The sequence below is a fragment of the Acomys minous genome (assembly GCF_964271855.1).
Source record: "Acomys minous genome assembly, chromosome: 10".
In the NCBI taxonomy this organism is placed as follows: Eukaryota; Metazoa; Chordata; class Mammalia; order Rodentia; family Muridae; genus Acomys; species Acomys minous.
Genome location: NC_140491.1, coordinates 103,960,596 through 103,987,356, shown reverse-complemented (window position 1 = coordinate 103,987,356; position 26,761 = coordinate 103,960,596). Strand labels below are relative to the sequence as shown.

General features: G+C 40.9%; 2 protein-coding genes across 4 annotated transcripts in view; one reads left to right on the top strand and one right to left on the bottom strand.

Moving 5' to 3' along the window:
• Window positions 1–1,922: 1,922 nt before the first annotated feature.
• On the top strand, window positions 1,923–13,434 carry SPC25 (SPC25 component of NDC80 kinetochore complex). Of its 2 annotated transcripts, none has more exons than XM_084797409.1 (7): window positions 1,923–2,106; window positions 2,815–2,964; window positions 3,065–3,130; window positions 6,111–6,257; window positions 8,112–8,216; window positions 10,758–10,856; window positions 12,813–13,434. In XM_084797409.1, exons 2-7 carry the CDS (start codon window positions 2,826–2,828, stop codon window positions 12,935–12,937), a joined length of 681 nt encoding a protein of 226 aa, XP_084653535.1. In that variant the 5' UTR covers window positions 1,923–2,106; window positions 2,815–2,825; the 3' UTR covers window positions 12,938–13,434. The 2 variants fall into 2 exon arrangements, with proteins under 2 accessions (XP_084653535.1, XP_084653536.1); XM_084797410.1 differs by having other exon boundaries at window positions 10,758–10,884.
• Window positions 13,435–21,796: 8,362 nt separating this feature from the next.
• The window catches only part of NOSTRIN (nitric oxide synthase trafficking), a 62,894-nt gene continuing 57,929 nt past the window's right edge, over window positions 21,797–26,761 (bottom strand). For both annotated transcript variants that reach the window (XM_084799675.1, XM_084799676.1), the window contains 3 exons: window positions 26,186–26,300; window positions 25,167–25,256; window positions 21,797–22,006 (listed from right to left, as the gene is read on the bottom strand). In XM_084799675.1, the coding sequence (XP_084655801.1) occupies window positions 21,870–22,006; window positions 25,167–25,256; window positions 26,186–26,300 (342 nt within the window). In that variant the 3' untranslated portion in view covers window positions 21,797–21,869. The remainder of the gene's footprint in view (window positions 22,007–25,166; window positions 25,257–26,185; window positions 26,301–26,761) is intronic.

Genomic DNA, 26,761 nt, shown 5'->3' with positions numbered 1-26,761 from the left:
AGTGACTGCCAGTGCCAGGACAGGATGAATGCGATGTCCTGTTCGGTGGACACAGAGTGTGAGTTTTGCAGGTGAAAACAGTTGTAAGGTATGAGTTACATTAGTGGTGACATAATAGCTTAATGCTTAAAAAGAGTTAAGATCTAGTCTCCTCTTGGCTGCCTATGGATGGAGATGTAGAACCCTTGGCTCTCCCAGCACCATGTCTGCCTGCATGCCGCCATGCTTCTTGCCATGGTGATAATGGAGTAAACTTCCGAAACTGTAAGTCAGCCCCAATTAAACATTCGCCTTTATAAGAGTTGTCATGGTTATGGTGTCTCTTCACAGCAACAAAACCCTAATGAAGACATAAGGTTAAATGCTACCAGTTTTCTAAGACCAGCAGTCACTGCATACACACCCAAAATTAAAGGCTCTTCACAGCAAAATATAGGTCTAATTTTTAAAATCTTTAAAAGAATTTATCATAAAAAATGTGTTTGTGGGCTGGAGAGATAGTTCAGTGGGTAAGACCACTGACTGCACTTCCAGATGACTGAGTTCAATTCCCAGCACCCACATGGTGACTGCCAAGGGTACTAGGTATTCACCTGGCACACAGACATATATCCAGGGAAAACATCTGTACACATGAGATAACTAAGTAAGTACATAAGTAAAAATTGTGTTTGTGGGGGGAGCAGTATGTACATGTGAGTGTAGGTGCCCATGGAGACATGTGGGTGCTAGAAATCCAACCCAAGTCCTCTGCAAAAGTGGCATATGCGTTTTCCAGCCCTGTACATGACCAAATGTGTTAGGATCCAGGAGGAAACTGAGTACCAGATACACTGTGATGTGCTAAGTGATGATGATGATGGTGACTACGACGACGAGGACAACAACAGCAATGACAACTATAGTGATAACTTATCCTAATTTCTTAAGTCATGGTTTTTAGTTCTGGGGGATAAAACGGCCAAAGTCTGTTAACCTAATCTTATAGCCGGTGTTTGGATACTTATAGGCAATCAAAGGAAATGGTAGCGTGGTGAAGACGGTTATTTTCAGAAACAATATCATACTATAATCAAAGATGAAAATAACAATAAACTGATCTTTCAATACTGACCATCTCTAGGTCCCTTTCTTTAGAGGGCATATTCTCAATTCCTTGTTTCTAAGCATTACAGAGAAGTATGCAAATAGCAAGTCTGTTTCATCTGTAAAGTATGCTTCCACACTCCTTGTTAGCGTACAACAAAGTCTAGTTTAAAAATATTTATTATTACTTTTAAATTACGTACTTTAAAATAGCTTGGTGCCTCCTACCTATCAATTGTTGGGCTCTAAGTAGAAGTTGAGAAAACTCACTTCAAATGCAGAAGCTGAAAATGAAAGCTTTATTTTCTGAGCTCAGGGGAGTGGCCAGTTTGGAATCTGAATCATGTCCTTTAAGGGCAACGGTATTGCATATTCAAGAGTGAAAACTGTAATTAGCTCACATGGGGTGGGGAGTGGACGATGGAACAGGGTGGTCAGCTCTGACTCAAGTTATTTTGCTAACAAGCAGTTCTAGCTAACTTTGAAAGTGTGCCTGGCAGTTGGGGGCAGCTGCGCTTGTTGTCGTTGGGGAATTTTTGTTGATTAATAAGGCCATAGGGTATGCTGATCATAAACAGTAGTCTGTGGTCAACTTGACCCGGTATAGGGAGTTTTTCTGAGAACTAAAGCTATAAACATTTATTTCTCAAAACATAAACATCATTTTTTATCCACTCTTATGGTCAGCTTGACCTTGTCTAAGAATGTCAGACTCTGTCTCAGAACTACGAATCCCAGAATGCCTTGCTTCAGACTGTCCGCGAGAATTCCGCAGGCCGATATTAACCAATCCTTGCACGGAGAGCCCGCGCTATCAGCCAATCAGAAGACGAATTGACTGGCGGGTAGCCGTCGGCCCCGAGTTTGAAATCGAAAGTCGGCGCGGCTGAGGCTGGGCGAGGCGGACTGAGGAGCAGTGGGCAGGTTTCTGTTAGAAGTATCCGGGTTTGCTGAAGACAGCAACGTTTCTGGCGGCCACGGCTGGGAGCCTTGTGAAGGGCTGTGGGGCTCGCGCGCTCGGTGAGGGAAGCCGGTGTGGGCCTGCGGGCGTGTGGCCGCGGCGCCTAGAACGCGGATTCCGCTGTCAGCCGCGGGGTTCGGGTTCCGGCACCGGTCCAGCCCCCACCCCATCCCCAGGCGCCAGTGGGAGAAGCGGCCCGGGTCTAGTGCAGAAAACCAAGTCCATCGCCCCCCCCCCGCCCCCAGCTTCTTAGGGTCTCGGACTCCTTGCCTTCGCGCAGGTCCTTAGGACAAGCTGACTGACACCTGGGTCCTGTGTCACGATTTGGAAGTTTCGTAGGATGCACTTTGATCATAGGCTTTTCCCTCCCCCACCTCCGTAACATTCCTTTCAGTATAGAATGGTGCCCTTTCGCCACAGTGAAGTCCAAGTGGCTTGAATTATTATTTTGCCAACTACCGCACTATCCCTTGAACTCACAGAAATCCTCCTGCAGGGACTAAAGGCGTACACTACCCCGCCCTGTTGTTTTTAATTTATTTACAAATGGTCACCTGTATTTCTGGCTGAGGGTTACCTTTACTGCAGATTCTCCTGCCCCCAGCTTCCAAATGCTGGAATTAAAGTCTGCCTTTATGCTGGCTGAATTGCTGACATATTAACCATTCTGTAGCAAAGTCAAACTTCGGACATTAATTTGATTAGAATATGTGGCTTATTTGATGTCAATAACAAAATACAGTGTGTGTATGTGTTCTGTTCGGCAGCGTCTTACACAATGATCGAAGACGAACTGGCACTGTTGGATAAAAGCATAAATGAATTTGGAGATAAGTTCAGAAACAGCCTCAGCGACAATCGGAGTCAGGTGCTGGGGCTCAGAGATGCCTTCAAGGACTCCCTTAGAGCCCTCTCAGGTACTGCTCTCAACTCCTACCTTGCTGGTTTTGCTGTTTTTGTTTACTTTCTACTGTTACCTTAACGGGATTGAAACTTCTCTTGAAATTTGTCTTTCAGAAAAGCTGTCTTTGAAATTAAAGGAAGAAGAGAGGATGGTTGAGATGTTTCTGGAATATCAAAATCGTATGTGAAAAACTGCATCCGTTTTTAAGTTGCATGTCTTTATCGTGGACTGTTAAGTAAGCCAGTGAATGAAGGTTCATGCGTTCGCACACATGCATACAGAATGCACACGGGCGTGCAGAATGCACACGTGCGTGCAGAATCGGCGTGCTGTTCCTGTCACCACGCAGCTTCAAGCTGGATATGTCCTTACGCCTTCTAGAACCGGGAATATAGTTTCAGTATTATTTCTGAATGCTACCTGAATGGCATCATTTTATAATATATCCTGTCTTTTAAATTAAGTAATATATGTGTATGCTTATGTGTAAAGGCCAGCCTTTAAAAAAAAAAGTATGCTTTGACATTGGAAATCCTAGCCAAGGAACCTGGAGTTTCTCAGGACCTTGGGGTCTGGTTAACAGTCTAACAGTCCTATTTTTGACACCATTCTTTCCCTCTCATTTCTACAGCTCTCCAGATACTTCAATACTGGGTCTGCATCTTTTATTGAATTCTCACACATAAGCCATAAGCCTGGAGTTATGGGTCAACTATAGATAGAGACATTTTGATTAGGGGCACCGTGTTTTAAACACTGTTACACTGGAATACCCTTGCAACATACACACACACACACACACACACACACACACACACACAAAATAGTTGAGTAGAAATAACAGTTTATTCAAGTTCAATGAGTCTTTGATTGCCCTTGCCCTAGATTAAGGAAACAGTACATAAGGTACAGTAGAGATGAAGACAGGGAAACCATAACTAAAATATACTGTACAACTTGTAATAATGGGATGCATGCCGTGTGGGTGGAGACTCCAGGGGGCTCGATTCAGTGAGTTGCAGAATATTTAATAACTAATCCTTAATTCCATAATCCAAGCTACTTGCCCATTTTGACACAGTCCTCACAACTCTAAGACGCATAGGTTCTCTTGTTTGTTTATTTGTTTGTTTTGTGTATGTGTGTGGGGGTCTTACTTTGTTGTTTTGAGTGACTGAGGTAGGCATCACTTTCTGTATAGCCCAGGCTGGCCTGGGACTTGTGTTCCTCCTGTGTTGTAGCCTCAGTTTTCTACATGGATTGGTTCTTAGTGCTTCACTAGGATCAAGTGTGTCCGCTGGGAGTGTGTTCCTTACAGGGCAGTCCTTGTTAGTCTCACCTGCGTATTGTCAGGAAGCTTTCCTGTTTATTCTCCTTAGACTTCCTGGGGCTCACTCCCTGCTGCCTGTGCGCCTGCAGTAGTGTCTAGGCTCTGAGAAGTACTGACGCCTTAGTAGTGTTTAGAAGAACACAGTGTCCCCAGAATCCAACTCAGCTGTGGTTTCAGGCAAGTAGTGTGTTTTCCCTACAGAGCCTGCCTTCTTGATGCCTCCTTATAGATGATACATTGTAACTGTCATTGTAAAAAGACAGGCCACTGTTTACTTCAAGTTTAAGAAATAGTAACAGAGCTGCCACAGAGGCACATACTTATACTACTTGGAAGGCTGTGACAGGAGCATCAAAAGTTCAAGGCCAATTTGAGCAGCTCAGTAATATCCTTGTCACAGGATAAAAATTTTTAAAGTGCTAGGAGGAGGAGTTTGATGGTATGGTAGTGTTTGGTTACCATATGTGAGGGCCTGGGTTTAATCTCTGCTACCATACATAATCTCAGTATGAAGAGTAAGTACTAAATGTAATGCTTTCCTAGTGTCCACTCAGAATAAAATTTCCTAATATTTTTATCTACATTGTATCTAACCATATTTGTGTTTTGAGGATTTTTAAAGGATTTCTTTTAATGTGTATGAGTTTATTTACTACATGTATCTGTGTCATGCATACAATCCTTGTAGGTCAGAAGAGGGCATTGGATCCCCTGGAAATAGAGTTAGAAAAAGTTCTTAGCCTCTGTGTAGGTGCTGAGAACTGAACCTGGGTCCTCTGCAAGATCATCGGATGCTCTCAGCCCCTAAACCATCTTTCTAGGCCCCTAGGTTTGTTCTTCTTTAAATTTCTTTGAGAGTTTTGTATGTGTGTTTTGGTCATATTCATCGCCTAACCCAACTTTTCTCACATCCATTCTTCCTTCCCTCCCTACCTACACATATATACATACTGTGGTACAGGTCAGAGGTCAAAGGACAATTTACAGGAATTGGTTCCTTTTCTACCATGTGGAATTGAACTCAAGTCATCAGGCTTGGCAGCAAGCTCCTTTAGCTACTGAGTCATCTTGTTGATCCTGTCACCATAGTTTTAAAGAAAATTAGCATATATTGCTGTCAGTGAGTAGAGACGTGGTAATGTCTGCTGTGTTTTAGTTGCAGAATTATACTAATTTTGTAAGATTTGTCAATCTTATCACCATTTTTTTTTCTGTCTTTAATATGTCCCAGAAAAGCTTACAAAGCATTAGCTTTCTTCAAAGTGCTGTGAAAAGCTGTCTTGTAGAGTTGGATTGTCCTGTCATGTGCCTTACTAATGTACTTATTTAGAGCTACAGGGATCATAACCCCCTTAGTTTCTATTTCATGAACTAATTTGGTTTTTTTTTTCAATTTTAGAATCATTTTTTATTTTAAAGATGAATAACGAAGCAAAATTTCTTTTAATATTTGTGATTTGTGAGTCATTAGAATGTGTGGTGGTACACGCCTTTAATCCCAGCACTAGGGAAGCAGAGGCAGGCGGATTGCTGTGAGTTCGAAGCCAGCCTCTTCTACAAAGCAAGTCCAGGACAGCCAAGGCTACACAGAGGAAACCCTGTCTCAAAAAAGGGGGGGAAAAAAACCAACCAGACCTCAAAACGTTTGTCAATTATAGTGGCCAAAAAATTGTGAGTTTGAGGCCAGCCTGGGTTTACGTAGGCTCTGTCTTCAAAACAAAACACAAAAATAATTTTATTAGTCTTAGGAAATTGGTGATTTTTGTGTTTTTCTTAATCACATGTCAGAGAGTGGGGCATATGTATTTAATGCTGTGTGTTTTTTACAGAGCTCTGTAAGCAGAATAAAGTCATTCAAGAAAAGAAAGATAATTTATTAAAGATGATTACTGAAGTAAAAGGCAAAAAGCAAGAATTGGAAGTGCTCACTGCAAATATACAGGATCTCAAGGAAGAATATTCTAGGAAAAAAGAAAGTAAGTTTCTGGTTTTGTTTAAAATAATTGACTTGGGCTGGAGAGATGGCTCAACGGTTAAGAGCACTGCTTGCTCTTCCTGGAGGTCCTGAGTTCAATTCCCAGCAACCACATGGTGGCTCACAACCATCTATAATGTGATCTGATGCCCTCTTCTGGCATGCAGGTGTACATGCAGTCAGAGCACTGTATATATAATAAATAAATAAATAAATAAATAAATAAATAAACAAATAAATAAATCTTTTAAAAAATAAATAAAATAATTGACTAAATTTCAAAGGCATAATGGTTCATAGTTGTGTGCATTTTGCTGGTTCTATTTTATGGCTAAAGTAGATAACACTTCAGGGCATAGCCAGACTGGCATCTTTGCTAGGTGTCACATAAGTCAACCAAGTGGGCTTGCTGTTTTTTTTGTGGTTATTGTTTTGCTTAAAAGATTTTATCTAATTTCAGTTACAACCAGACCCTTGTGTCACTATTACTCTGGTTGGAACTGGAACTAGACAGTGTTTTAGTAGTCTGAGGTAGGCTGGGCTGGTCTCCAGCTTGTAACTAAGGATGCCTTTGAGCTTCTGGTCTTCCTGCTTCTACCTCCTGAGTGCTGGGATTATAGGCGTGCTTCACCATGCCATAATTGTGTTGAAGAATCCTTTTAAGGACTTATGAACATTTATTGACCATAAAATCTCTGCCAGGCATTCAGTGCATAGACTCACAACTGGTCAAAGTGCAGAGAATGCATGGCTGCAGTGCTCACCTCTAAAGGGGGCATCAATATCACACACCTCCCTCCTGCCAAGGCTCATCGACATCACAGAAGAGCAGCGGGAAGACTAAGAGCCAGAGCTTCGGGGGGAGTGTTGTGAAACTGTCTTTTGGGTGTGGCATGGCCAGTTTGCTCATGGACTCGCAGCAGCTGGGGTTGCCTGCATACATCTGAGCCAGTTAGTATATGACAGGAAGAAGGGCCCATGATGCCCCCTCGAACACTATTGACAGTGTTGCTGTCTTCAGTGGTATCACTGCTGGTAATAAGTTGCTCATCCCTCAGTACATAAATTCCCTTCCTTGCTCCTCCAGGAAACTCAATGGGCTAAACCTCAGGGAGTGAATCACACAGAGGACATGAACGTAGGAGAGGGAAGAGCCCCTGCTGGGGAGAAGCAGGGTTCCAGGAGGAGAAAGGTGGCATGAGACAGGGTAATAGGGAAAAAGGATGATAAAAGATTCATAATCTTTGTCTGGTTTAGAAACATGCTCATGCTATAAAGGCCCTACCTATACAGACTTTCCTATTGAAATGAATGCTTTATTTACAGAGGAGACTCATTGCCCACAAACTAATTGCCTCTTCACATCTCTTGAAGTAGCAGTTTCTTTGGTTGATGCTTCTCTTACAGAGTTCGTATCCAAGACGAAATTGTGAATTTATGCTTCTCATCTGCCATGAGTTAGGATTAGTCATTAGCTTTAGAATAATTGTAAACCATCATGAAATGAGGCTGGAAAGCAGGTATGCTGAGAGGAGTAAAGTATTTTTCCCATGAAGTAATTAGTATATATTTGTCTAGCCAGCAAGATGATGATGATGATGATGATTATAATGACACCTATTTCTAGGCTAGTTATGCAAATCCCAGGCCTAATTATCTGTATCTCAAGCATTTTTTTTCTTTCATCTTGAACAGAATTCCTTCTCGTTATTTGTTACAGTTAGGACTGAATAAATATAAACAGATTGATATGCCTGGCACAATTTTTTACTACTCTTCAAGTTTTCTAAAATTAATTGAATAAGCCTTAAAGTGAGAATTACCTGAAATATTCAACACTGCTTTAAAATTGTAGCCATTTCCACTGCTAGCAAAGCTAATGAAGAGAGACTGAAACGGCTGCAGAAATCAGCGGACTTGTATAGAGATCGCCTGGGACTAGAAATTAGAAAGATTCATGGTAAGTTTATTACTCTAACTGCTATGTAGGAGATTAGAAAGGGCATATCCAGAGAAAAGAAGAATCTAAGGTATTTTCAACTAGACACTGGGGTTTTAGAAAATAGGACAATGTCCTATCTTTTTATCATGTAAATATGAGTGTTGTTGCTTTTTTTATCCAGTATTCTAATGAAAACAGTTTGACATGGTTGTCAAAAAAAAAGCAAACACAGTTCTTGGTTTTCACTGGCATTTGTATCATCTCCAGTTGCCTTAAGATTGGTGATTTATGACTGCTGGTATAATTTCTCCTTCTGTTAATGTACTATGATTTACTCCATCTTTTATCAGTTGGGTTGCTCTCTAGCTTTAGAAATACTGCATACACTTGGGAGGATCCTTTCATGAGGAGGAGTTACTAGGTTAAAAAAGCACATGAATATTTTACAGTTATTATATACATATATGTTAGTTGGTTATAAGGGATAACGTTTTGGGACTTCCCAAGGTCAGTCTTATGCTGGTGAGCCCCTGGGAAGACTCGGTGGATGTACTGTCTTCCTCAATTCATGGGGAATGTATTTTAAGACATTCAGTGGATTCCTGAACCAGTTAGTAATGAACCCTATGTATATTTCCCTGCATGTGCATACTTACCATAGATTATTTATTTATTGCAATTAAAAACTCATTTATTTCGTGTGTGTTTGTGTGAGTGCATGTGTGCCTTGCACTCTTAACGTAGCTCAGAGAAGAGCTTGGCAGAATTGGTTCTTCCATCAAGTGGGTTCTAGGGAGGTCATCAGGCTTAGTGGCAAGCTCCCTTACCTGCTAGTCATCTCCTATCACCCCTCCCCCGTTAGCTGTGTTCTGCTATTGTTAGTGTGTGGTTATGATGGTGGGAAGAGCACAGTGTGTGTGGAACCAAGTAGCATCCTTTATCATAAACTGCCAAACATAAAGTGTTTCCCTGACTTGTGAGAGCTGCTTAAGCAGATCAACCGAGCCAGAGAAGTAGTTGGTAACAACCTGCTGTCTCTAAGTATAGAGTGTCACAACTGAACTAGATAGAAGGGTGACAAGCTGATGTCTGATGCAGAGCTGGTAGGTGGCTTGGTGCCAGGGAGGGGAGCCATAGCCCTCAATGGTACCCTTTGCCAATTGTGAGTGAGGACAGCTCTCTGCTCTTTTGTGTACTCAGTGGAAGAGAAACCCCCAAAGCAAACCTTTCATTTTCTTTATTGAGTGTATTCCCAAATCATTCCTGGCTGTGCGCATTCTTCCCAGAACTATTAACAGTCTGAAATCTGCTGTACTGATACTTACTTCTCTTTGTACTTGGGCACAAGTTCCCTTTTACAGCTGTAAGAATTTTAAATAATGGCTGCTTAATTTTTATATGCTATAGAAGAAACTAAATGTGTCAGAATTTATGCTTTGTGGCAGCAAACTTGAATTTCTACCAGGCCAGCCTGCCTTCCTTCCTTCCTTCCTTCCTCCCTCCCTCCCTCCCTCCCTCCCTCCCCCCTTCCTTTTTAAAAAATTTTATACGTTTATTTCTTTGAAAGCATTTCAAGGTTTTTTGGAAAATAAAGTAACTAGAAAAATACAAAATGAAATCATTTAACAGTATGGGTTTATTGTAATAAAATATATATAATGTAAAACAAAGCTGTTTTAACTATTTTAAAGTATATAATAAATGACATTAATTATATCTGTAGTGTTGTGTGACCATCATGAACCACTGTGGATTTCTAAAGTTTATTATCACCCCAAACAGAAAGTTTGTAATAACTTGCCATTCATGTTTTTTTTCTTTAAGTTCTTAATAGCCTTGAATTTATTTATTTATTTATTTTTTGTTTCTATGAATTTATCAGTTCTTGCTATTTTGTAGTGGAATTGGGCAGTATTTGTTCTTTTGCATTTTCACATATTTCTAAGGTTTGTCCATACTGTAATTGCGTATGAGAGTTTCATTCCTTTTTATGTCTGGGCAGTGTTTGTATGTGTGTATATATGTACATATATGTGTATAGTGATGCTGGTGTGTTTAACTGTTCATGTATTGCGGGGGGAGGATACACTAGATTGTTTCCACTTCTTGTTACTGTGAAGGTAACTATTTTGAACATCAACATACAATGACCTGCTTAAATTTCAGCTTTTGTGTTCTCCAATTGTAGTTTTAAACACATATTTTTGCTCTTTCAAGCCTTAGTGGGTATTTGATTTATATTTTTTCCCATTTTGTGAGATGTGTTTATTTTCTTGATAATATCATTTGGAAGGGGAAAAAAAGTTTAATGTGGGTGATGTCCAGTTCATCTGTTCTTCCTTTGTTGTCTACTTTTAATATCATTTACACTAACTTATAAGTTCTGTGTTAGGATACTAGTTAAATGGATACACGGCCATGTACATTCTTATCAAAGGCAGGTTGTGTGTGTGTGTGTGTGTGTGTGTGTGTGTGTGTGTGTGTGTGTGAAAGTTTATCTTCACTAAGAGCCTTGACTCTGTATTCTCATATTAATTGGTTTGTAATTTCTTGTTTCAGGTGATAAGTTGCAGTTTATATTCACTAGTATTGACCCCAAGAATCCCGAGAGCCCCTATATGTTCTCCCTGAGCCTAAATGAAACTAAGGAATATGAAGGTATGCATTCCTCTCTCTTGTGTTTTAGGTCAGTGCTCTCAACTGTCATTTGACTCATAAAATAAGGAAAGAAGTGTTTGCACAGACTGTGTCCTTTCAGTGTGGCTTCTTGAGGTACCACCTCTAAGGGATGTGAGTGCAGTTTGCAATGTAGATGTCTTTAACATAAGTAACATATCTCTAGGATGACACAGCATCATGGGGGCTGGAAACTCTGAGACCAAAGTTCATTGTATTTCATGTGCAGCTTTGATTACCCTTGCGGAGAACTTAAAGCTAAATGTGAATAGTGTATTGATTGTCACTTTGTATAAAATACTCAAAATGTGACTTTTCCCCAAATATTTTTTTAAAGCTTTTCATCTTGAAAATCCCCATACATTCACACTGCAAGTTAGTTGCTGGCTCTGCAGCTGCTCAGGGAGCCTTTAACTTACAGGGAATGTATGTGACTGCTAGCAATGGGAACATGAGGCAAGTAGAAATATGTTTGTGCCTTTTTAATGCTTCTAATCCCTTATATAGGTAAACTTTGTTTTGTTGGAATTCATAAAAATGATTCTTGAGTCATTACACCTGTGATACCATTTTAAAGCATTTATAGCTGGCAAATAAAGGTTCAGGATGCTGGTTGGTTCTCCAAGGCCCTGGTGATTTACTGTCTTCCTGTTCAGATTTTGAGAAGCTCCATCTACAAAATTTGAGGATCTTCTCTTTAGTAATTATGTTTCAATCAACTGAATACTATATTAAAAAGCAAACTTCTGAAACAACCTCTTACCTAGTTGTTCCAGTTTTCTCTAAATTGTATATTATTGGTCCACCTCTGTTTGTGATGGCTAGTGTTAATTGTCACCTTGATACCTGCATGCTGTGAGTTATTATGTTGACTGTGTTGATTGAGGCAGGAAGACCTTACAGTGAGTGATGCTGTTTGCTGGTGGGGACCCTGGACAGTATAAATAGAGAGGGGATGCTGAGCAGGAGTATGCATGCATTGATTTCACTTCCTGATCATGGGTACAAGGTGACTAACTGCTTCAAGCTCCTACTGCCTTGGCTTCCCCAAAACACTCACAGTATTTTATATTAAAATAATACTCACTGAATAAATTTTGAACCAAGTACTCCACTATTTCTCTCTTGTGGTCCTGTCCAATCAATCTCTCCCAAAGCCAGAAAGCTGATATGGTTAAGCTCTTTCTCTTAAACAAAGTAAATGATTGTTGGTAGAAAGAGCTGATTTTCTTTTGGCAACTCTCACTGGAGATTTGTTCAGTTGTACCAGCATGTGCAGCTGACATGGGGACCACTGTAACTTGTGGCTTTTGTCTTGTTTAACTAGTGGCCATTGTAAGTGCCACTCTTGAACAGTAACTACATGTTCCACCAACTTCCATTGCACTTATGAAATCTTGCATATTTAGTTCCAAAATCTTAAATTATCAAGAGTTGGCATTGGGGCAGGTGTGGTGATCCCAGCACTTCACAGGCAGAAGCAGATGGATCGCTGTGAGTTCAAAGCTAGTTTGATCTACATAAAGAGTTCCAAGCCAGCCAAACCTACATAGTGAGACCCTGTCTCAAAAAGAACTGGCACTGACAGTTACGCCTTTTTTCGTATTGTGGCAAGAAACTAGATGTGGCAAGAAAGTTTTGCATAGAAAATGACTTTTAATAGTTAAAATGTACATATGAAAGATGATACAAATAGCACTCTGTCACTCATCTTCCAGTCCTTCGGATAATCTGTTTAAAGTGGGACTGTAGTACTTACAATTTGAATATTTAGGGATTAAGCAAAGGAAAGGGCCGAAAGATAAATGTGAATTCAAGTACATTAGTTTATGCCCAGAGCATTTCAATAAAGTATAATTGTCATGAGAACTTAAGTGGGAACAATTCTACACACACACACACAACCCCTCACTTAAATTATCTTTGTTTTTCTCTTAGTGTCTGACTGTTCGCCTCATCTTGAATGCCTAGCAGAATTTCAGGAGAAAGTCAGGAAGACCAACAACTTTTCTGCATTTCTTGCCAATGTTCGGAAAGCTTTTATAGCTACGGTTCATAATTGAGGTAGAGGTAGTAGGAATTCTCATCTCCTGCCCCCGTCACTCATTCTTCAGGGTTTTTGTGTTGCATCACAGAAACTAGAATATATCATCCCCAAACCTGCCTCTTTGACATAATATTTTTCAGCTGAAAACAGTTAAACAGAGGTAGAGTTAGAAAAACTCCAATTTGCCTAAACACGGGACCTGAAATTATAACGGTGTCTTAGCCTCATAGCCACAAAGAAATACAGAAGTTAATCACTAAAGAGATCTCTTCCCACTTGAGACATGACACCAGAGGAATTGACAAGCCTTGATCATAAGTTTATTCCTGTAAATTCATTCTCCATAATTCCCTATCTGTAGAAGCCAAAAGCCAAACCTGCTCTCTGTCTTGTGTCTGTAAAATCCTACTGTTCTGTTGAAGATGCTGTGTAAACCTGAGTTCTCTTCTGTTGGGGACCTCCTGTACAATGTACACTGCATATGTTAATAAACTCTTGGTTTTCTCTTGTGAACCAGTCTTTGTGACTGTCTCTTCATTATGAGGATTGAAGTGAAATGGTTTCTCCCTCACAGGTATATTTCTGTAATTATTTTTATTAAAATCTTAGGGGGAAATTGATATAGTAAAACATGCCCTTTAAAAAGCAAAACAGGATAAGATCAAAAGTTCAAGTGACACCACATGCTGGCGAGGATGCGGAGAGAGAGCACTCCTTCATTGCTGGTGGGAATGCAAACTTGTACAACCACTTTGGAAATCTCTGGCACTTTCTCAGAAAACTGGGAATAGGGCTTCCTCAAGACCCAGCTATTCCACTCCTTGGAATATACCCAGAAAATGCTCCAGCACACAACAAGGACATATGCTCAACCATATTCATAGCAGCCTTATTCATATTAGCCAGAAGAACCTGGAAACAGCCTAAGGGACAGGACACTCTCCACACAGTGGAGAACGGGGACTGACTCTGACATGAACTCTGGAAGCTTATGTCCTGATCCCCAGGTGGCGGGAAGGAGGGGTGTGTGTGTGTATGTGTGTGAGAGAGAGAATACGAATGAGATTAGGCTTCTGAAACATCAAAGCCCACCCCCAGTGATACCTCACCACCAAGGCCATGCCACCTAATACTTCCTAAATTGTGAACCAAATATTCAAATATATGAACCTAGGGGGCGCCCTTCTCTATCGAACCACATGTGGGAAAATTATAGTTCTCTGAACAGAAAATGGGCTTAGGTAGTTGGCATAACAAAATAGGAGTCTTTCTGTACCAATTTCTATGGGCCCAGTATTTCTAAGCCCTTTCTGTAATCTGCTCTCCAGTATTCTCTCAACTTGTGAAATAGAGCCATTAACCTTATTCTGAGATAAGAAATCAAATGGAAGTTTAAAGTTTATGTAACTCCAAGTCACATAGCTCTTAAGTATAAGAATGGGGATTGAAACTTAGATGACAACTGAATCCGTCAGCTCTACCTTGACTATACCACATGGCTTTATGTGACCACAAAGTTGTCAACAGATTCAAACAAATTTAGACTTACAATTCAGCTTTCGTGCTTCTGTAGCTACGTAAGAGTTAAGAAAATGAGTACTGGGCAGTGGTGGCATACACCTTTAATCCCAGCGCTTGGGAGGCAGAGGCTGGCAGATCGTTTAGTTTGAGGCCATCCTGGTCTACAGCCACAGCGATGTAGAGAAACCCTGTCTAGAAAAGCAAATAAAACCAAGGAGTAAGCTGTGAACACAGGGCACTATGTCTAGGTTCTTCAGAAATAGGATTAAAATGATAAAGCAGCTGGTTTCAGAACCTGGGTGACTGAGAACCTCACCAGACTGTCAAATGGAGCCATCCACTCAAGTGACGTGCAAAGGGCCCCTGCCCTCTGCTCTGTTCCCACACTCTGGTCCAAGTCTGAGTTCCTGCTTCCTGTTCCTCTCTCCTCCTCCTCTGATTTGCACGTCCCTTCCACATGGACAGTAGGCTGTGCTGTGTTGATTCCAGGGGGCTTTTATTAACTCCATCAAGGTTGTTGCCCCTGCAGATCATCAAGGTGCTGAGAAGGAGTGATTTCATATTGCTGAAGAAAATAACTCAGTTGTCCTTAAGCTATCAGTTAAAGGCTTCTACTTCTGTACAATAAAATGTACTCCCAACTGAGTATGAGACCGACTTTGATGAATCATCATAAAGCACTTTAAGTGATTAAAATTCTTGTCACTATGAATATTAATTATGTGTTATGGAAAATGAAAGAAAAATTATATATCTTTGATGACGTGACAGACACATCAGCTTCTGCTCTATTAATAGATTACATAAAAATCTATGTGGTCAGTGAAGAGCTGGCTCTGATCTCTGTGCTTCATATTTCAGGTTATTAGTGGTACTAAAAACTTCTGATATATCAAGTATGTACATATATTCCACTGCTTAGTGGAATATAATTATTAAAAGTCTAGTACAGTTTAAGAGCATTAGTATTAAAACTTTGTATTTTATACAAAAGATTTACATGTATTGTTAATTTCTCCCTAATGTTCTCTTAATTTCATCCTAAATCTAAGAGGCCCACCCAATCTATCTCTGACTGGAAATTCTTGCCCTGCTAAATATATATTGAAACAGGTCTACCATAGCAAACTACATTTGTATTTTTTTAGTTTACAGATATAGTATTTCAAAGGAGCGGGCTGAACCCAGACTTGTGCACATGCCTCATACAGCATTTCTTTGAAAGTTACATACATTACAAAGTTACACAGATTCCAGAGTCCATATTCCGTGAACCATGACATGAATCTCAGATACAGATTTAAAAGGAGAGTCTGAACAGCCGAGCACCCACTCTTTCTCGTTCAGCATCGATGAGGAGCCTGAACCCAGACAGGTATGGGACCCGACCAGTGAGGAGCCGGGGAAGCAGGAACTGAGCCTGGAGCTCAGGGTCCCAGGACACTACCCTCCCTCAGGGTGTCTGCACGATACTTTTTAAAAAGCCAGAGGAAAGGGAGTATACTAAAGGGGGGGGGGGCAGGGAGTTTAAAAAATTACATATCCCAGGCTTAATATTATTTTTCAGCAGCATTCCCCAACAAGAAAACCATCAGCTGGTTTCAGTGCAGAATTCTACCAGACCTTCAAGGATGTGCTAATACCGATACTCTTCAAGCTACTCCAAAAGATAGAAATAGAACATTACCAAATTCATTCTATGAGGCCACAGTCACATTGGTACCTAAACCTCACAAAGACTCAACAAAGAAAGAATTTCAGACCAATTTCTCTTATGAACATTGATGTGAAAATAATAAAATACTTGAAAAACGAATACAAGAACACATCAAAGATATCATTCACCATGACCAGGTAGGCTTCATTCCAGGCATGCAGGGATGGTTTAATATACAGAAATCCATCAATGTAATCCACTATATAAACAAACTGAAAATAAAAAACCACATGATCATCTCCTTAGATGCAGAGAAAGCATTTGATAAAATCCAACACCCATTCATGTTTAAAGTTTTAGAGAGATTGGGGATACAACGCACTTTCCTCAACATAATAAAGGCTATATACAGCAGCCAATAGCCAACATCAAAGTAAATGGTGAGATACTCAAGGAAATTCCTCTAAAATCGGGAACAAGGCAAGGCTGCCCACTCTCTCCATATCTCTTCAATATAGTACTGGAAGTTCTAGCCAGAGCAATAAGACAACAAAAGGAGATCAAGGGGATCCAAATGGGAAAGGAGGAAGTCAAATTATCCCTATTTGCAGATGATATGATAGTGTACATAAGTGACCCCCAAAATTCCACCAGAGAACTACTACAGCTGATAAACACCTTCAGCAAATTGGATACAAAATTAACTCAAAAAAGTCAGTAGCCTTCCTATACACAAATGACAAGCTTGCAGAGGAAAAAATTAGGAAAACCACATCTTTCACGTTAGCCACAAGCAATATAAAATATTTAGAAATTACTCTAACCAAGCAAGTAAAGGACTTGTTTGAAAAAAAAAATAGAAAACTCTGAAGAAAGAGATTGAAGACGGCATGAGAAGATGGATTGATCTTCCTTGCTCATGGATCGGGAGAATTAACATAATAAAAAAGCCCTCTTACCAAAAGCAATCTACAGATTCAATGCAATCCCTATCAAAATACCTACACAATTTTTTAAAGACTGAAAGTTTAATTCTCAACTTCATATGGAAAAACAAAAAACCCAGAATAGCTAAACCAATCTTGTACAATAAAAGATCCTCCAGAGGAATCTACATACCTGATCTCAAGCTATACTATAAAGCAACAGTAATTGAAACAGCATGGTACTGGCACAGCAATAGGCTGATTGATCAGTGGAATTGAATAGAAGACCCAGATATGAATCCACACACATATGGTCACTTGATTTTTGACAAAGAAGCCAAATCTATTCAATGGAAAAAAGATAGCATCTTCAACAAATGGTGCTGGTCTAACTGGATGTCTACGTGTTTTAAAAAAAATGCAATTTGACCCATATTTGTCACCATGCACAAAACTCAAATCCAAGTGGATCAAAGACCTCAACATAAAAACTAGGTCAGTTAGAAGAAAAAGTGGGGAAGAGCCTGGAACACATAGGCACAGGAGACAACTTCCTGGACAGAACACCAACAGCCCAGGCCTTAAGGTCAACAATTAATAAATGGGACCTCATGAGGCTGAGAAGCTTCTGTAAGGCACGATACACTGTCAGGAGAACAAAGCAACAGCCTACAGACTTGGAAAATATCTTCACCAACCCTAAATCTGACAAAGGTCTAATATCCAAAACATATCAAGAACTCAAGAAATTAAACACTGTCAAGCCAAATAACCCAATTGAGAAATGGGGCTCAGAACTAAACAGAGAATTCTCAACAGAGGAATATCAAATGGCTGAGAAACACTTAAAGAAATGCTCAACCTCCTTAGTCATCAGGGAAATGCAAATCAAAACAACTCTGAGATTCCATCTTACACCCATCAGAATGGCAAAGATCAAAAATTCAAGTTACACCACATGCTGGCGAGGATGTGGAGAGAGGAACACTCCTTCATTGCTGGTGGGAATGCAAACTGGTACAGCCATTTTGGAAATCTATCTGGCACTATCTCAGAAAACTGGGAATAAGGCTTCCTCAAGACTCAGCTATTCCACTCCTTGGAATATAACCAGAAGATGCTCCAGCACACAACAAGAAAATTTGCTCAACCATGTTCATAGCAGCCTTATTCATAATAGCCAGATCATGGAAACAGCCTAAATGTTCCTCAGTAGAAGAATGGATAAAGAAACTGTGGTACATTTACACTCTGGAATACTACTCAGCTATTAACAAGGAATTCCTGAAATTTGTGGACAAATGGATTGTACTAGAAATGATCATAATGAGTGAGTTAACCCAGAAGCAGAAAGAGTCAAATGGTATATACTCACTTATATCTGGACACTAGCCCAAGGGGCATGTTCCATGAAAGTCTTCACTTACCAGGAAAGTGAGACAGAGGGGAGGACATCCTATTGGGACACTAGGTGAGAGAAGCATGGGAGAATGAGGAAATAGAAGGATCCAGAGGGTCCTAGAAACCTACAAGAAGAACATTATGATGGGCAGATCTGGGCCCTGGGGTCCCGCTCAAACTATGGCACCAGCTGAGGACAATACAGGCCGTAAACTTCAAACCCCTACCCAGATCTAGGCAATAGACAGGACATTCTCCACAGTTGAGTGGAGAGTGGGGTCTGACTTTCACACGAAGTCTGATGCCCCATATTTGACCACATCCCCTGGATGGGGAGACCTGGGGGCACTCAGAGGAAGGACAGCAGGCTATAAGAAGAGACTTGATACCCTATGAGCATATACAGGGGGAGGAGGTCCCCCTCAGTCACAGTCATAGGGGAAGGGAGTATGGGGAAAATGGGAGGGAGGGAGTAATGGGAGGATACAAGGGATGGGATAACCATTGAGATGTAATGTGAATAAATCAATAAAATAAAATAAAATAAAAAACCATCAGCTTTCTCACAAAGCACTACTGATTTACAAAGAGAGGCCCCTTTCTGACAATTTCACTCCAAACGATCATTATCATCACTTCCTATGTACAAAATAATCTAGTCCACAGTCAATTGCTACACCTTTTTTTTTTTTTAACGCAGCAAAGCTCAATAGAGCGAAGTGGGATGCAAAAAAAGAATATGAATTCAAACTGCTCATTGCCTAATGGCCTATTACTATCCAGCCAACTTCCTGCACCCTGACAGCTGTCTAGTGTGCCATTAGCGATTGAAACTCTGTGCAGTTTCTTCTCCTTTCTTCATGGTATACTTACCGAAGAAGTGCTAACTAGCCGCTCAGGAGACACAGGCAGGCAGGGCAGATCTCTGAGTTTGGGATCAGCCTGGTCTACAAAGAGAGTTCCAGGACAGCCAGAACTACACAGAGAAACCCTGTACAAACAAACAAACAAACAAAAACAACACAAACACACCAAGGGGATGGGGATGGGCTGAATGCAGGGAATGAGCATGCGCTATGGGACAGGACGTACAGCTAATTGCTTCCTAGCTCTAACTCTGTCAGAGGCCTTTGCATTGGGTGGTGGATAAACGCATAAAACACACTTGATGATGAAAGTGTAAAATTTAACGTGTAAAATTTAACTCCTGAGCTGTACAGACTTTGGGTCTGGTTACTTTTTTGCGTGTGATTTTTTTTTTCATTTACTTGCAAGTTTTTTGAATAATAGAGTGTCTTAGTTAGGGTTCCATTGCTGTGAAGAGACACTATAACCAGAGCAAGTCTTTTAAAAAGCAATCGTTTAGTTGGGGCCGGCTTACAGTTTCAGGAGTTTAGTCCATATCAGCATGGGGGAGGGGGGGGAGCTGGGGTGGAGCATGGCGGCACACAGGCAGACATGGTGCTGGAGAAGGAGCTGAGAGTTCTACATCTGGATCCAAAGGCAGCAGAAAGGGACCGTGTGTGGAGGTAGCTTGAGCATAGGAGACCTCAAAGCTCACCCCCACAGCGACACACTTCCTCCATCAAGGCCACTCCTCACAGTGCCACTTCTGATAGGCTAAGCATTCAAATACATGAGTCTGTGGGGGCCATACCTGTTCAAACCACCACATAAAGTTCATTAAAAACAAAAGCAAAGAACAACTGTGAGCTGTTCTTCTAGATTTTAAGTTATAGTTCGCATAACAAGTTTTACTTGAATTCCTGTATGTCAGTTATATGCTAGCTAGGAGTGTAATGACACAGCGTTGACAATTGATGGTCCCTGATTTGAAATTTTTTATTTAAAAAAAATGGTGAATTAAAGAAAAAAGGAGGGCATAGGAAAATAATGAGAGGATTTAAAAAAAGGATGTATTTATTATGTATACAGTGCGCATCAGATCACATCATAGATGGTTGTGAGCCACTAACTATGTGATTGTTGGGAGTTGAACTCAGGCCCTCTGGAAGAGCAGTTGGTGCTTTTAACCACTGAGCCATCTCTCCAGCCCCTAATGAGAGGATTTTAATGAATGCAAATACAGAGGTTCTGAGGGCCTTGCTATTTGGCAGAGAAGTAAAGTTGTCTTAATATCGCCATCAGCACCGTCTCTTGCATTTACTCGGATGTGTGGTCTGCATTTTCTGCAAACTGCTGCCATAACATCTCCATGATGCACTGCCACCTTTAAGGGAGTTTGCTTTCATTCTCAAGCTTTTCTTATTAAAGGGCATTTGAGGAAGCTGCTTGAATGTCCCATTTTGCCCTCTAATGCCAGACTTGGGAGGCTGAATCAGAGGCAGACAGATCTCTACAAGTTCAAGGCTAGGCTGGTCTGCATAGTAAGTTTCAGATAAGCTAGGGCTGCAAAATGAGACACACACACACACACACACACACACACACACACACACACACACACACACATACACACACACCACTATACCATACCAACAGAAGTTTCATTTTGATGGGACATGTTGGGTTCTACTTCCTACTCAAACTAGCTTCTTATTGATATTAAAGTTCCCTTAGGTAGGAAAGCTGCTCAGGATGCCCCTCCCACAAGGACCTAGTTCCCCAATTGGCAAAAGAAGTTTCCATACAGGAAAAGAGACATGGAACTTCACACACCACCTCCTTCTTGTGCTTCCTAACTGCCTTTCCTCAGATCTGAAGCTGCCTCCGGGTGGCATTTGACCTCATACTAAGAGCCACTGGTGGTGGGCAGAGGCTGATAAGTCACTGCCTCAGAAGGTCCTGGGCTCTGGGAACTTCATGCTGCCCTGAGATCTGCTGAGGGTCTAGACAAGACTTCGTGTACCGCACCCCCTTGTTAACTCAGTGGACTTTTGCTCCTTTCTTCTGCTTCCCAGCCTGTGTCTCTCACATTATATCTTGTTTGCTTTGTCACTATTAGTTTTGCCTTTGGTCTATTTTTTATTTCCTGGGTGTTGTTGAACCCTTATAGGTGTGCTGTGTCTTGTTGCCACCCAAAGTGAGAGAGAGAGAGAGAGAGAGAGAGAGAGAGAGAGAGAGAGAGAGAGAGAGAGAGAGAGAGAGAGAGAAGGCACCTTCATCTTCCTTATTGTGTGCTTACGGATATGACTTCAGGCACTCTAGATAACCATCTCCATTTTGTCATGGGTAGACCATCTCTAGGGTTTTAGACGTTAGAATTCTAGGAACCTGTCAACTTCTGTCCCTTGTTCAATCCAACTGTCTTTTATCTGACTCTGTTTCAGGCTAATAACCCTAGCACAGAGCACTACAAAATGCAAGGCCATCTCCACCACCCCCTGCGGAAGAAGCACTTGCAAATGTGGTAACTGTCCCTCTTTTATTTGCAGCACACTGTTTACAGACTGTGTAAGGCCACCCGTGTATGCAGTCCTGGTTCACGCCTGTGTAGCTGCATTTCCAGCCTTTGAAGGTAGCTCCTCCACGTAGGCAGCAGGAAAGTGACCTTTCTTCCCATTTAAAGAGCCGTACCACCATCCTTCTTCTTTCTTCTCATGTAGGGTCACAATGTCTCCTGTGAGGATGCACACTGCATTAGATGGTTCTGTGTGGCTTGAGTGCATGCTAAGTAAGCATTAGTAAGAGGTTTTTAAGAACATTCTGTATCCGAGGAACTACTTGGTAACATCGCTTTCTGCATTTGATTCCAAAGAAGCAACCTTCATCGAGGACTTTGCATGAAACAGCCACAATACAGAGGATGCTAAGAAAAGTGAAATAATGAACTCCCGAGCAATGGTAAGAGTGTACATAAAAACGGAGGCATGGTAAAGTGGTGCAGCTAGCTCAGCTCTGTGCACAGTGGGTGGGTTGTCCGCAAACTCTTTCTTGCTGTCCATACCTTAAGGGTTATACATCTTGGTGTCCATGGTACTTTAGAATACTTCATGAGAAGTGTGTCTTTACTAATAGTTTTTCCTTAGAATTTCAATAAATCCCTCTGTCAAATCTGGATTTGGTCTGAACTTTTGGCAGTTTCACATAGCAATCATTAATTTAGGCAACCTTAATAAAACACCAATTTGGAGATAATAATTTTATGGAAAAGATTAAAGCCAAGTTCCTAATACCGTTCTTATCTAATTTTCTCTCATCTTTTAGAAAAAGTCACCATGATCTTAGTAACTGTAAGTTTAACCGGGTGGCCCAGCATACTTTGGTTAAGCCTTGGGCTTGAAAGAATTCTTTTTTCCCTGGCCCTGTTACTGTTTGTATATGAAGTATCCCCCTATAGGCTTAGTCCCCAGAGGGTGGCGCTGGTGAGATGACTGGATAGCGAGGGTACTGCCTTCACTAATGCATTCATATCAAATGCTCTATGCAAAGATCTGTTTGCAGGAAGAAGGCCATTGAAAGGCTCGCATTTGAAGGGCATCTCTTGTCCCTGTCACACATGCCCTACCTCCCACTTGCTGGCTACCAAGGATTGGGCAACTTTTCTCCATTGTTACAACCTTCAGCTATAAAACCTTCTGCCTAAACAATGGTCAGAACATTCTCCACAGTAGAGTGGAGAGTGGGATATTACTTTCTCACATACTCTGGTGCCTCACCTTTGACCATGTCCCCTGGAGGGGGAGGCCTGGTGGCACTCAGAGGAAGGACAGCAGGTTACCAAGAAGAGACTTGATACCCTATGAACATATACAGGGGGAGGTAATCCCCCTCAGGAACAGTCATAGGGGAGGGGAATAAGGGGAAAATGGGAGGGAGGGAAGAATGGGAGGATACAAGGGATGGGATAACCATTGAGATGTAACAAGAATAAATTAATAAAGGAGAAAAAAATGAAAAAACAAAACAAAACAAAATAAAAAACCTTCTGCCTCTCCTCAGACCTGGAAGACAGCCCCATAGACTGAAACCTTGGAAACCAGGAGCCAAAATAACCATTTCTCCTCATAATCTGTTTTTCTTGGGTGTTTTGTCACAGCATTGAAAAGCTGACTAACAGGCTGCTTCCCATACCTCAAAGAAGAAAAACCCACTTCAGGACCCAAATCTGCTTTTCCTGAGCACTGTTCTCATGTGCGTCTTTTGTTCTCTCTTCCCTGCTCAGCCTCGCTCTGAAGGCACAGGAAATGGTCACCATCCTTCTTGCTTCTCAGTCATGGTTTTCTGTTCCTTCTCATGGGAGCTCATTCTGATTTTGAGTTCTCTGTCTAAAGAACTTACTCGGGTCAGGAGGTGGTTTGATGAAATTTAAACAGACTCAGACAAGTGCCTTGAAATGATATTGTCAGCTTTCCTTGGGCTCTGGAGCTGTGTTTCATTGAAAAGAACTATTCAGAATAAAGATCATGAGTAGGCTTTACAACCAACAGACAGCTGATTCAAACAGGGTGATTGCTTAGTGTGAACTCTGACACTCGGACTCAGGACCCTTGAGTTCATGAGTAGCCTCTGAGTAATGTATTTTTCATTCATGGAAAAGGAAAAGTAATTGCCTGAAGAAATCAGACTAGCCTGTGGGCATTAGAAACTTCCCTCTAAACAAGAGCGAGCATGCCAGATTCTTGGCACCACCTCATTCTTCTCGGCTATAAAACAGGAACAATCAATCTCTGTCTCCGAGGGTTTTGTGAGTAATAACTAACACATAGACACACGGGATGAGGCCAGGCATGGCGGAGCACACCTCTAGCCCCAGCACTCAGGAGGCAGGGGCTGGCAGATCTCTGTGAGTTCCAGGCCAGCCTGGTCTACAAAGCAAGTCCAGGACAGTCAAGGCTACACAGAGACACCCTGTCTCGAAAACAAACACATGCCAGCCCCCAACCCACCCCTACACACACACAGAAAAAAAAAAGAAAAGAAAGAAATGAAGGAAGGAAGTGGGGGTGGGAAGATGACTGTTAGCTGTCATTTGCTACAAAATCTACCCTGATTTTCTACTGTTCTGGGAGCCATATCCCGTGTATGAATAATAAGCTTTCTCTTATGGCACAATTCTTTTTCATGGTGCATTTATAGGTCTCTGCCTTAGCTTGGGCATCCAACTATAGATACATGAAATACAAGCTGGACACTTGTGCTTATTTAAAAATGCTCTTTTATATGACCGACCAGAAAACACCTCCCCAGGAAGTACATCTGACACAAACAGAAAGATCTGATCCTTTAAAGTGGCTCTAAGTTCTTATCTGAGATATGGGGGGACAAACATTAATCTGGACAGCAATGGACTCAGATTCTAGAACATTCTATCATACTAAGGAACACATTATTTTTCTGCAACTCTTTCATCTGAAAAACATTCTAGTGGCATTCTGTCCCATTGCCCATTGTAGCAGGGTGACTAAGGGCACAATTGAGTTCTGAGTTCAAATCCTGTACTGCCTCTTGCTTGTGGTTTTAGTCAAAACACTTAACTTTTCTGTGTGTCATTCTTCTTATCAATAAAGTGGGAATAAATAATGCCTGTCTTAGATATTTCTGTGAATAATAAGTAAGTATTGTGATTGCAACAGTGCCTGACACACAGAAACAGGAAAGGACCATTAGCTGTTATTGTGTGAGCCTTTGTTTTTTGCTCTTTGTCTCCATAGTCTAAGAGGAATGACTATGAGCTGCAGCCAGCCACAACTTAATGCTGTCCCGATAAGGCAGGGTTTTATCCACAGGAGGGATTTTGACATGAAAAAGCAGTTAAAATATTTGAGAGCGAGACTTACCTTTTTCCAAATTCAACTCATCATCTTGCCTGGCTTGGAAAGTATACAAGGCCTTGCAAAGATGGTTGCTGGCTGGGGACACACCAGAGCCTAGAGTTTTGGATTAAATTTGTAGTCACCATGCTGACTCAGTAGGCAAAATGAATGCAATCAGAATTCTTTGTTTTAACAATACAGTGCATAGTTTAAATTTTCTCAAAAAGTTTATGTTACCTAATATTTATTCCTTGGTTCAACAGTATCTATAACATACCCAACATGTATATAAGCTACGTATATTATATAACCAAAACTCAGATTGTAACACAGGAAATAATAATTCTGGAGGAAAATTACCCTTATTATGTTAACAACAGCGATGGTAATTTGAAAGTATTTGTTTTCCATTTGAACATAGTTGATACCATTAGTTAATATGTCTGGGAGCTGCATATTCTTTTCTAGAATACACCAGATTTGTCATTCAGGTACAGATAGGGGATACTTGGAGTGTATATTTGTTGCTTAGGGAATTGTTGCTAAAACAAAAACAACAAACAAACAAACAAAAAACAAAACAAAAAACTTTGGTGACTTTTGAATAGATTGTGAGGTCCTCAATGCCTTGGGTTTTATTAAAACACTTTTTGGCCCATTTCTAATTTTAAAAAAATCTGGAGATTTGAGATTATGTATATAATCTGTGTATAGTTGAGGGACAATGACATGTGTGTATGTATGTGTGTATGTATATATGTATGTGTTCATGTGTGTATATATGCATGTAGACACGTGCATTCATAACTTCTCACATTTTAAAACGACCTTTCCCAGCCTGCACTCTTCGTGATTCCTTCTTACCTTTCTTTTTCTATATTTGTACACAAAACTACAGATGCTAACAAATTCATTACTCTCAGCTGAGAGATATATTTCTTTTTGGCAAATATATGTAGATGTAGCTCAGCAACCGTATCTAAATACAGTGATGTGCTTTCCCCCCAGGGCACTGGCCATGGGTATTTGGGGCATTGGGGTACCTGAAGGAGAAGAGCTTGGGTTGCTCTGCCCGCTCGCAGGTGCTTTGCTTGCAGCCCTCTCCAGTCTCTTCGTCAAAAGAGGCCGGGATATTTTTACATAAGTATGGGAGTGCTCCTGTTCAAATAGGTTTTAATAAAAAGAAAGTCATTTTAAGCAACCGTGTTATAAATATTCATGAAACATTGTTCTCTGTATGTCATTTCCTTGGGATTTGTGTGTGCATTTTTAAATGGGGATGATGCATAAATAATCAAAACATTTCTAAGACTTTCTGTGTTTAAGTTTTCTTGTTCCAGAGGCAAAATATTTTCAGACCGAGATGATTACTGTATTTCATAGCCTGCATTTCCGATTTGGACCTATATGTCTGGACATTCGTAGCAATACTTCTGGAAGTTTCATGAGCCCCTCCCCCCAAGCAAAATGATTAAGACCATCTTAGAGCTTGTGGCTTTCTTCAGAAAGAATACTGTCCCTTCAGCACCAGATGTTTGCTTACAGTTTCCTCTTCTGAACAGTAATGAAACTAGCTACAAGCAATAGCAGTCTGCATAAGTTTCCAGAGAGTCTAGCAG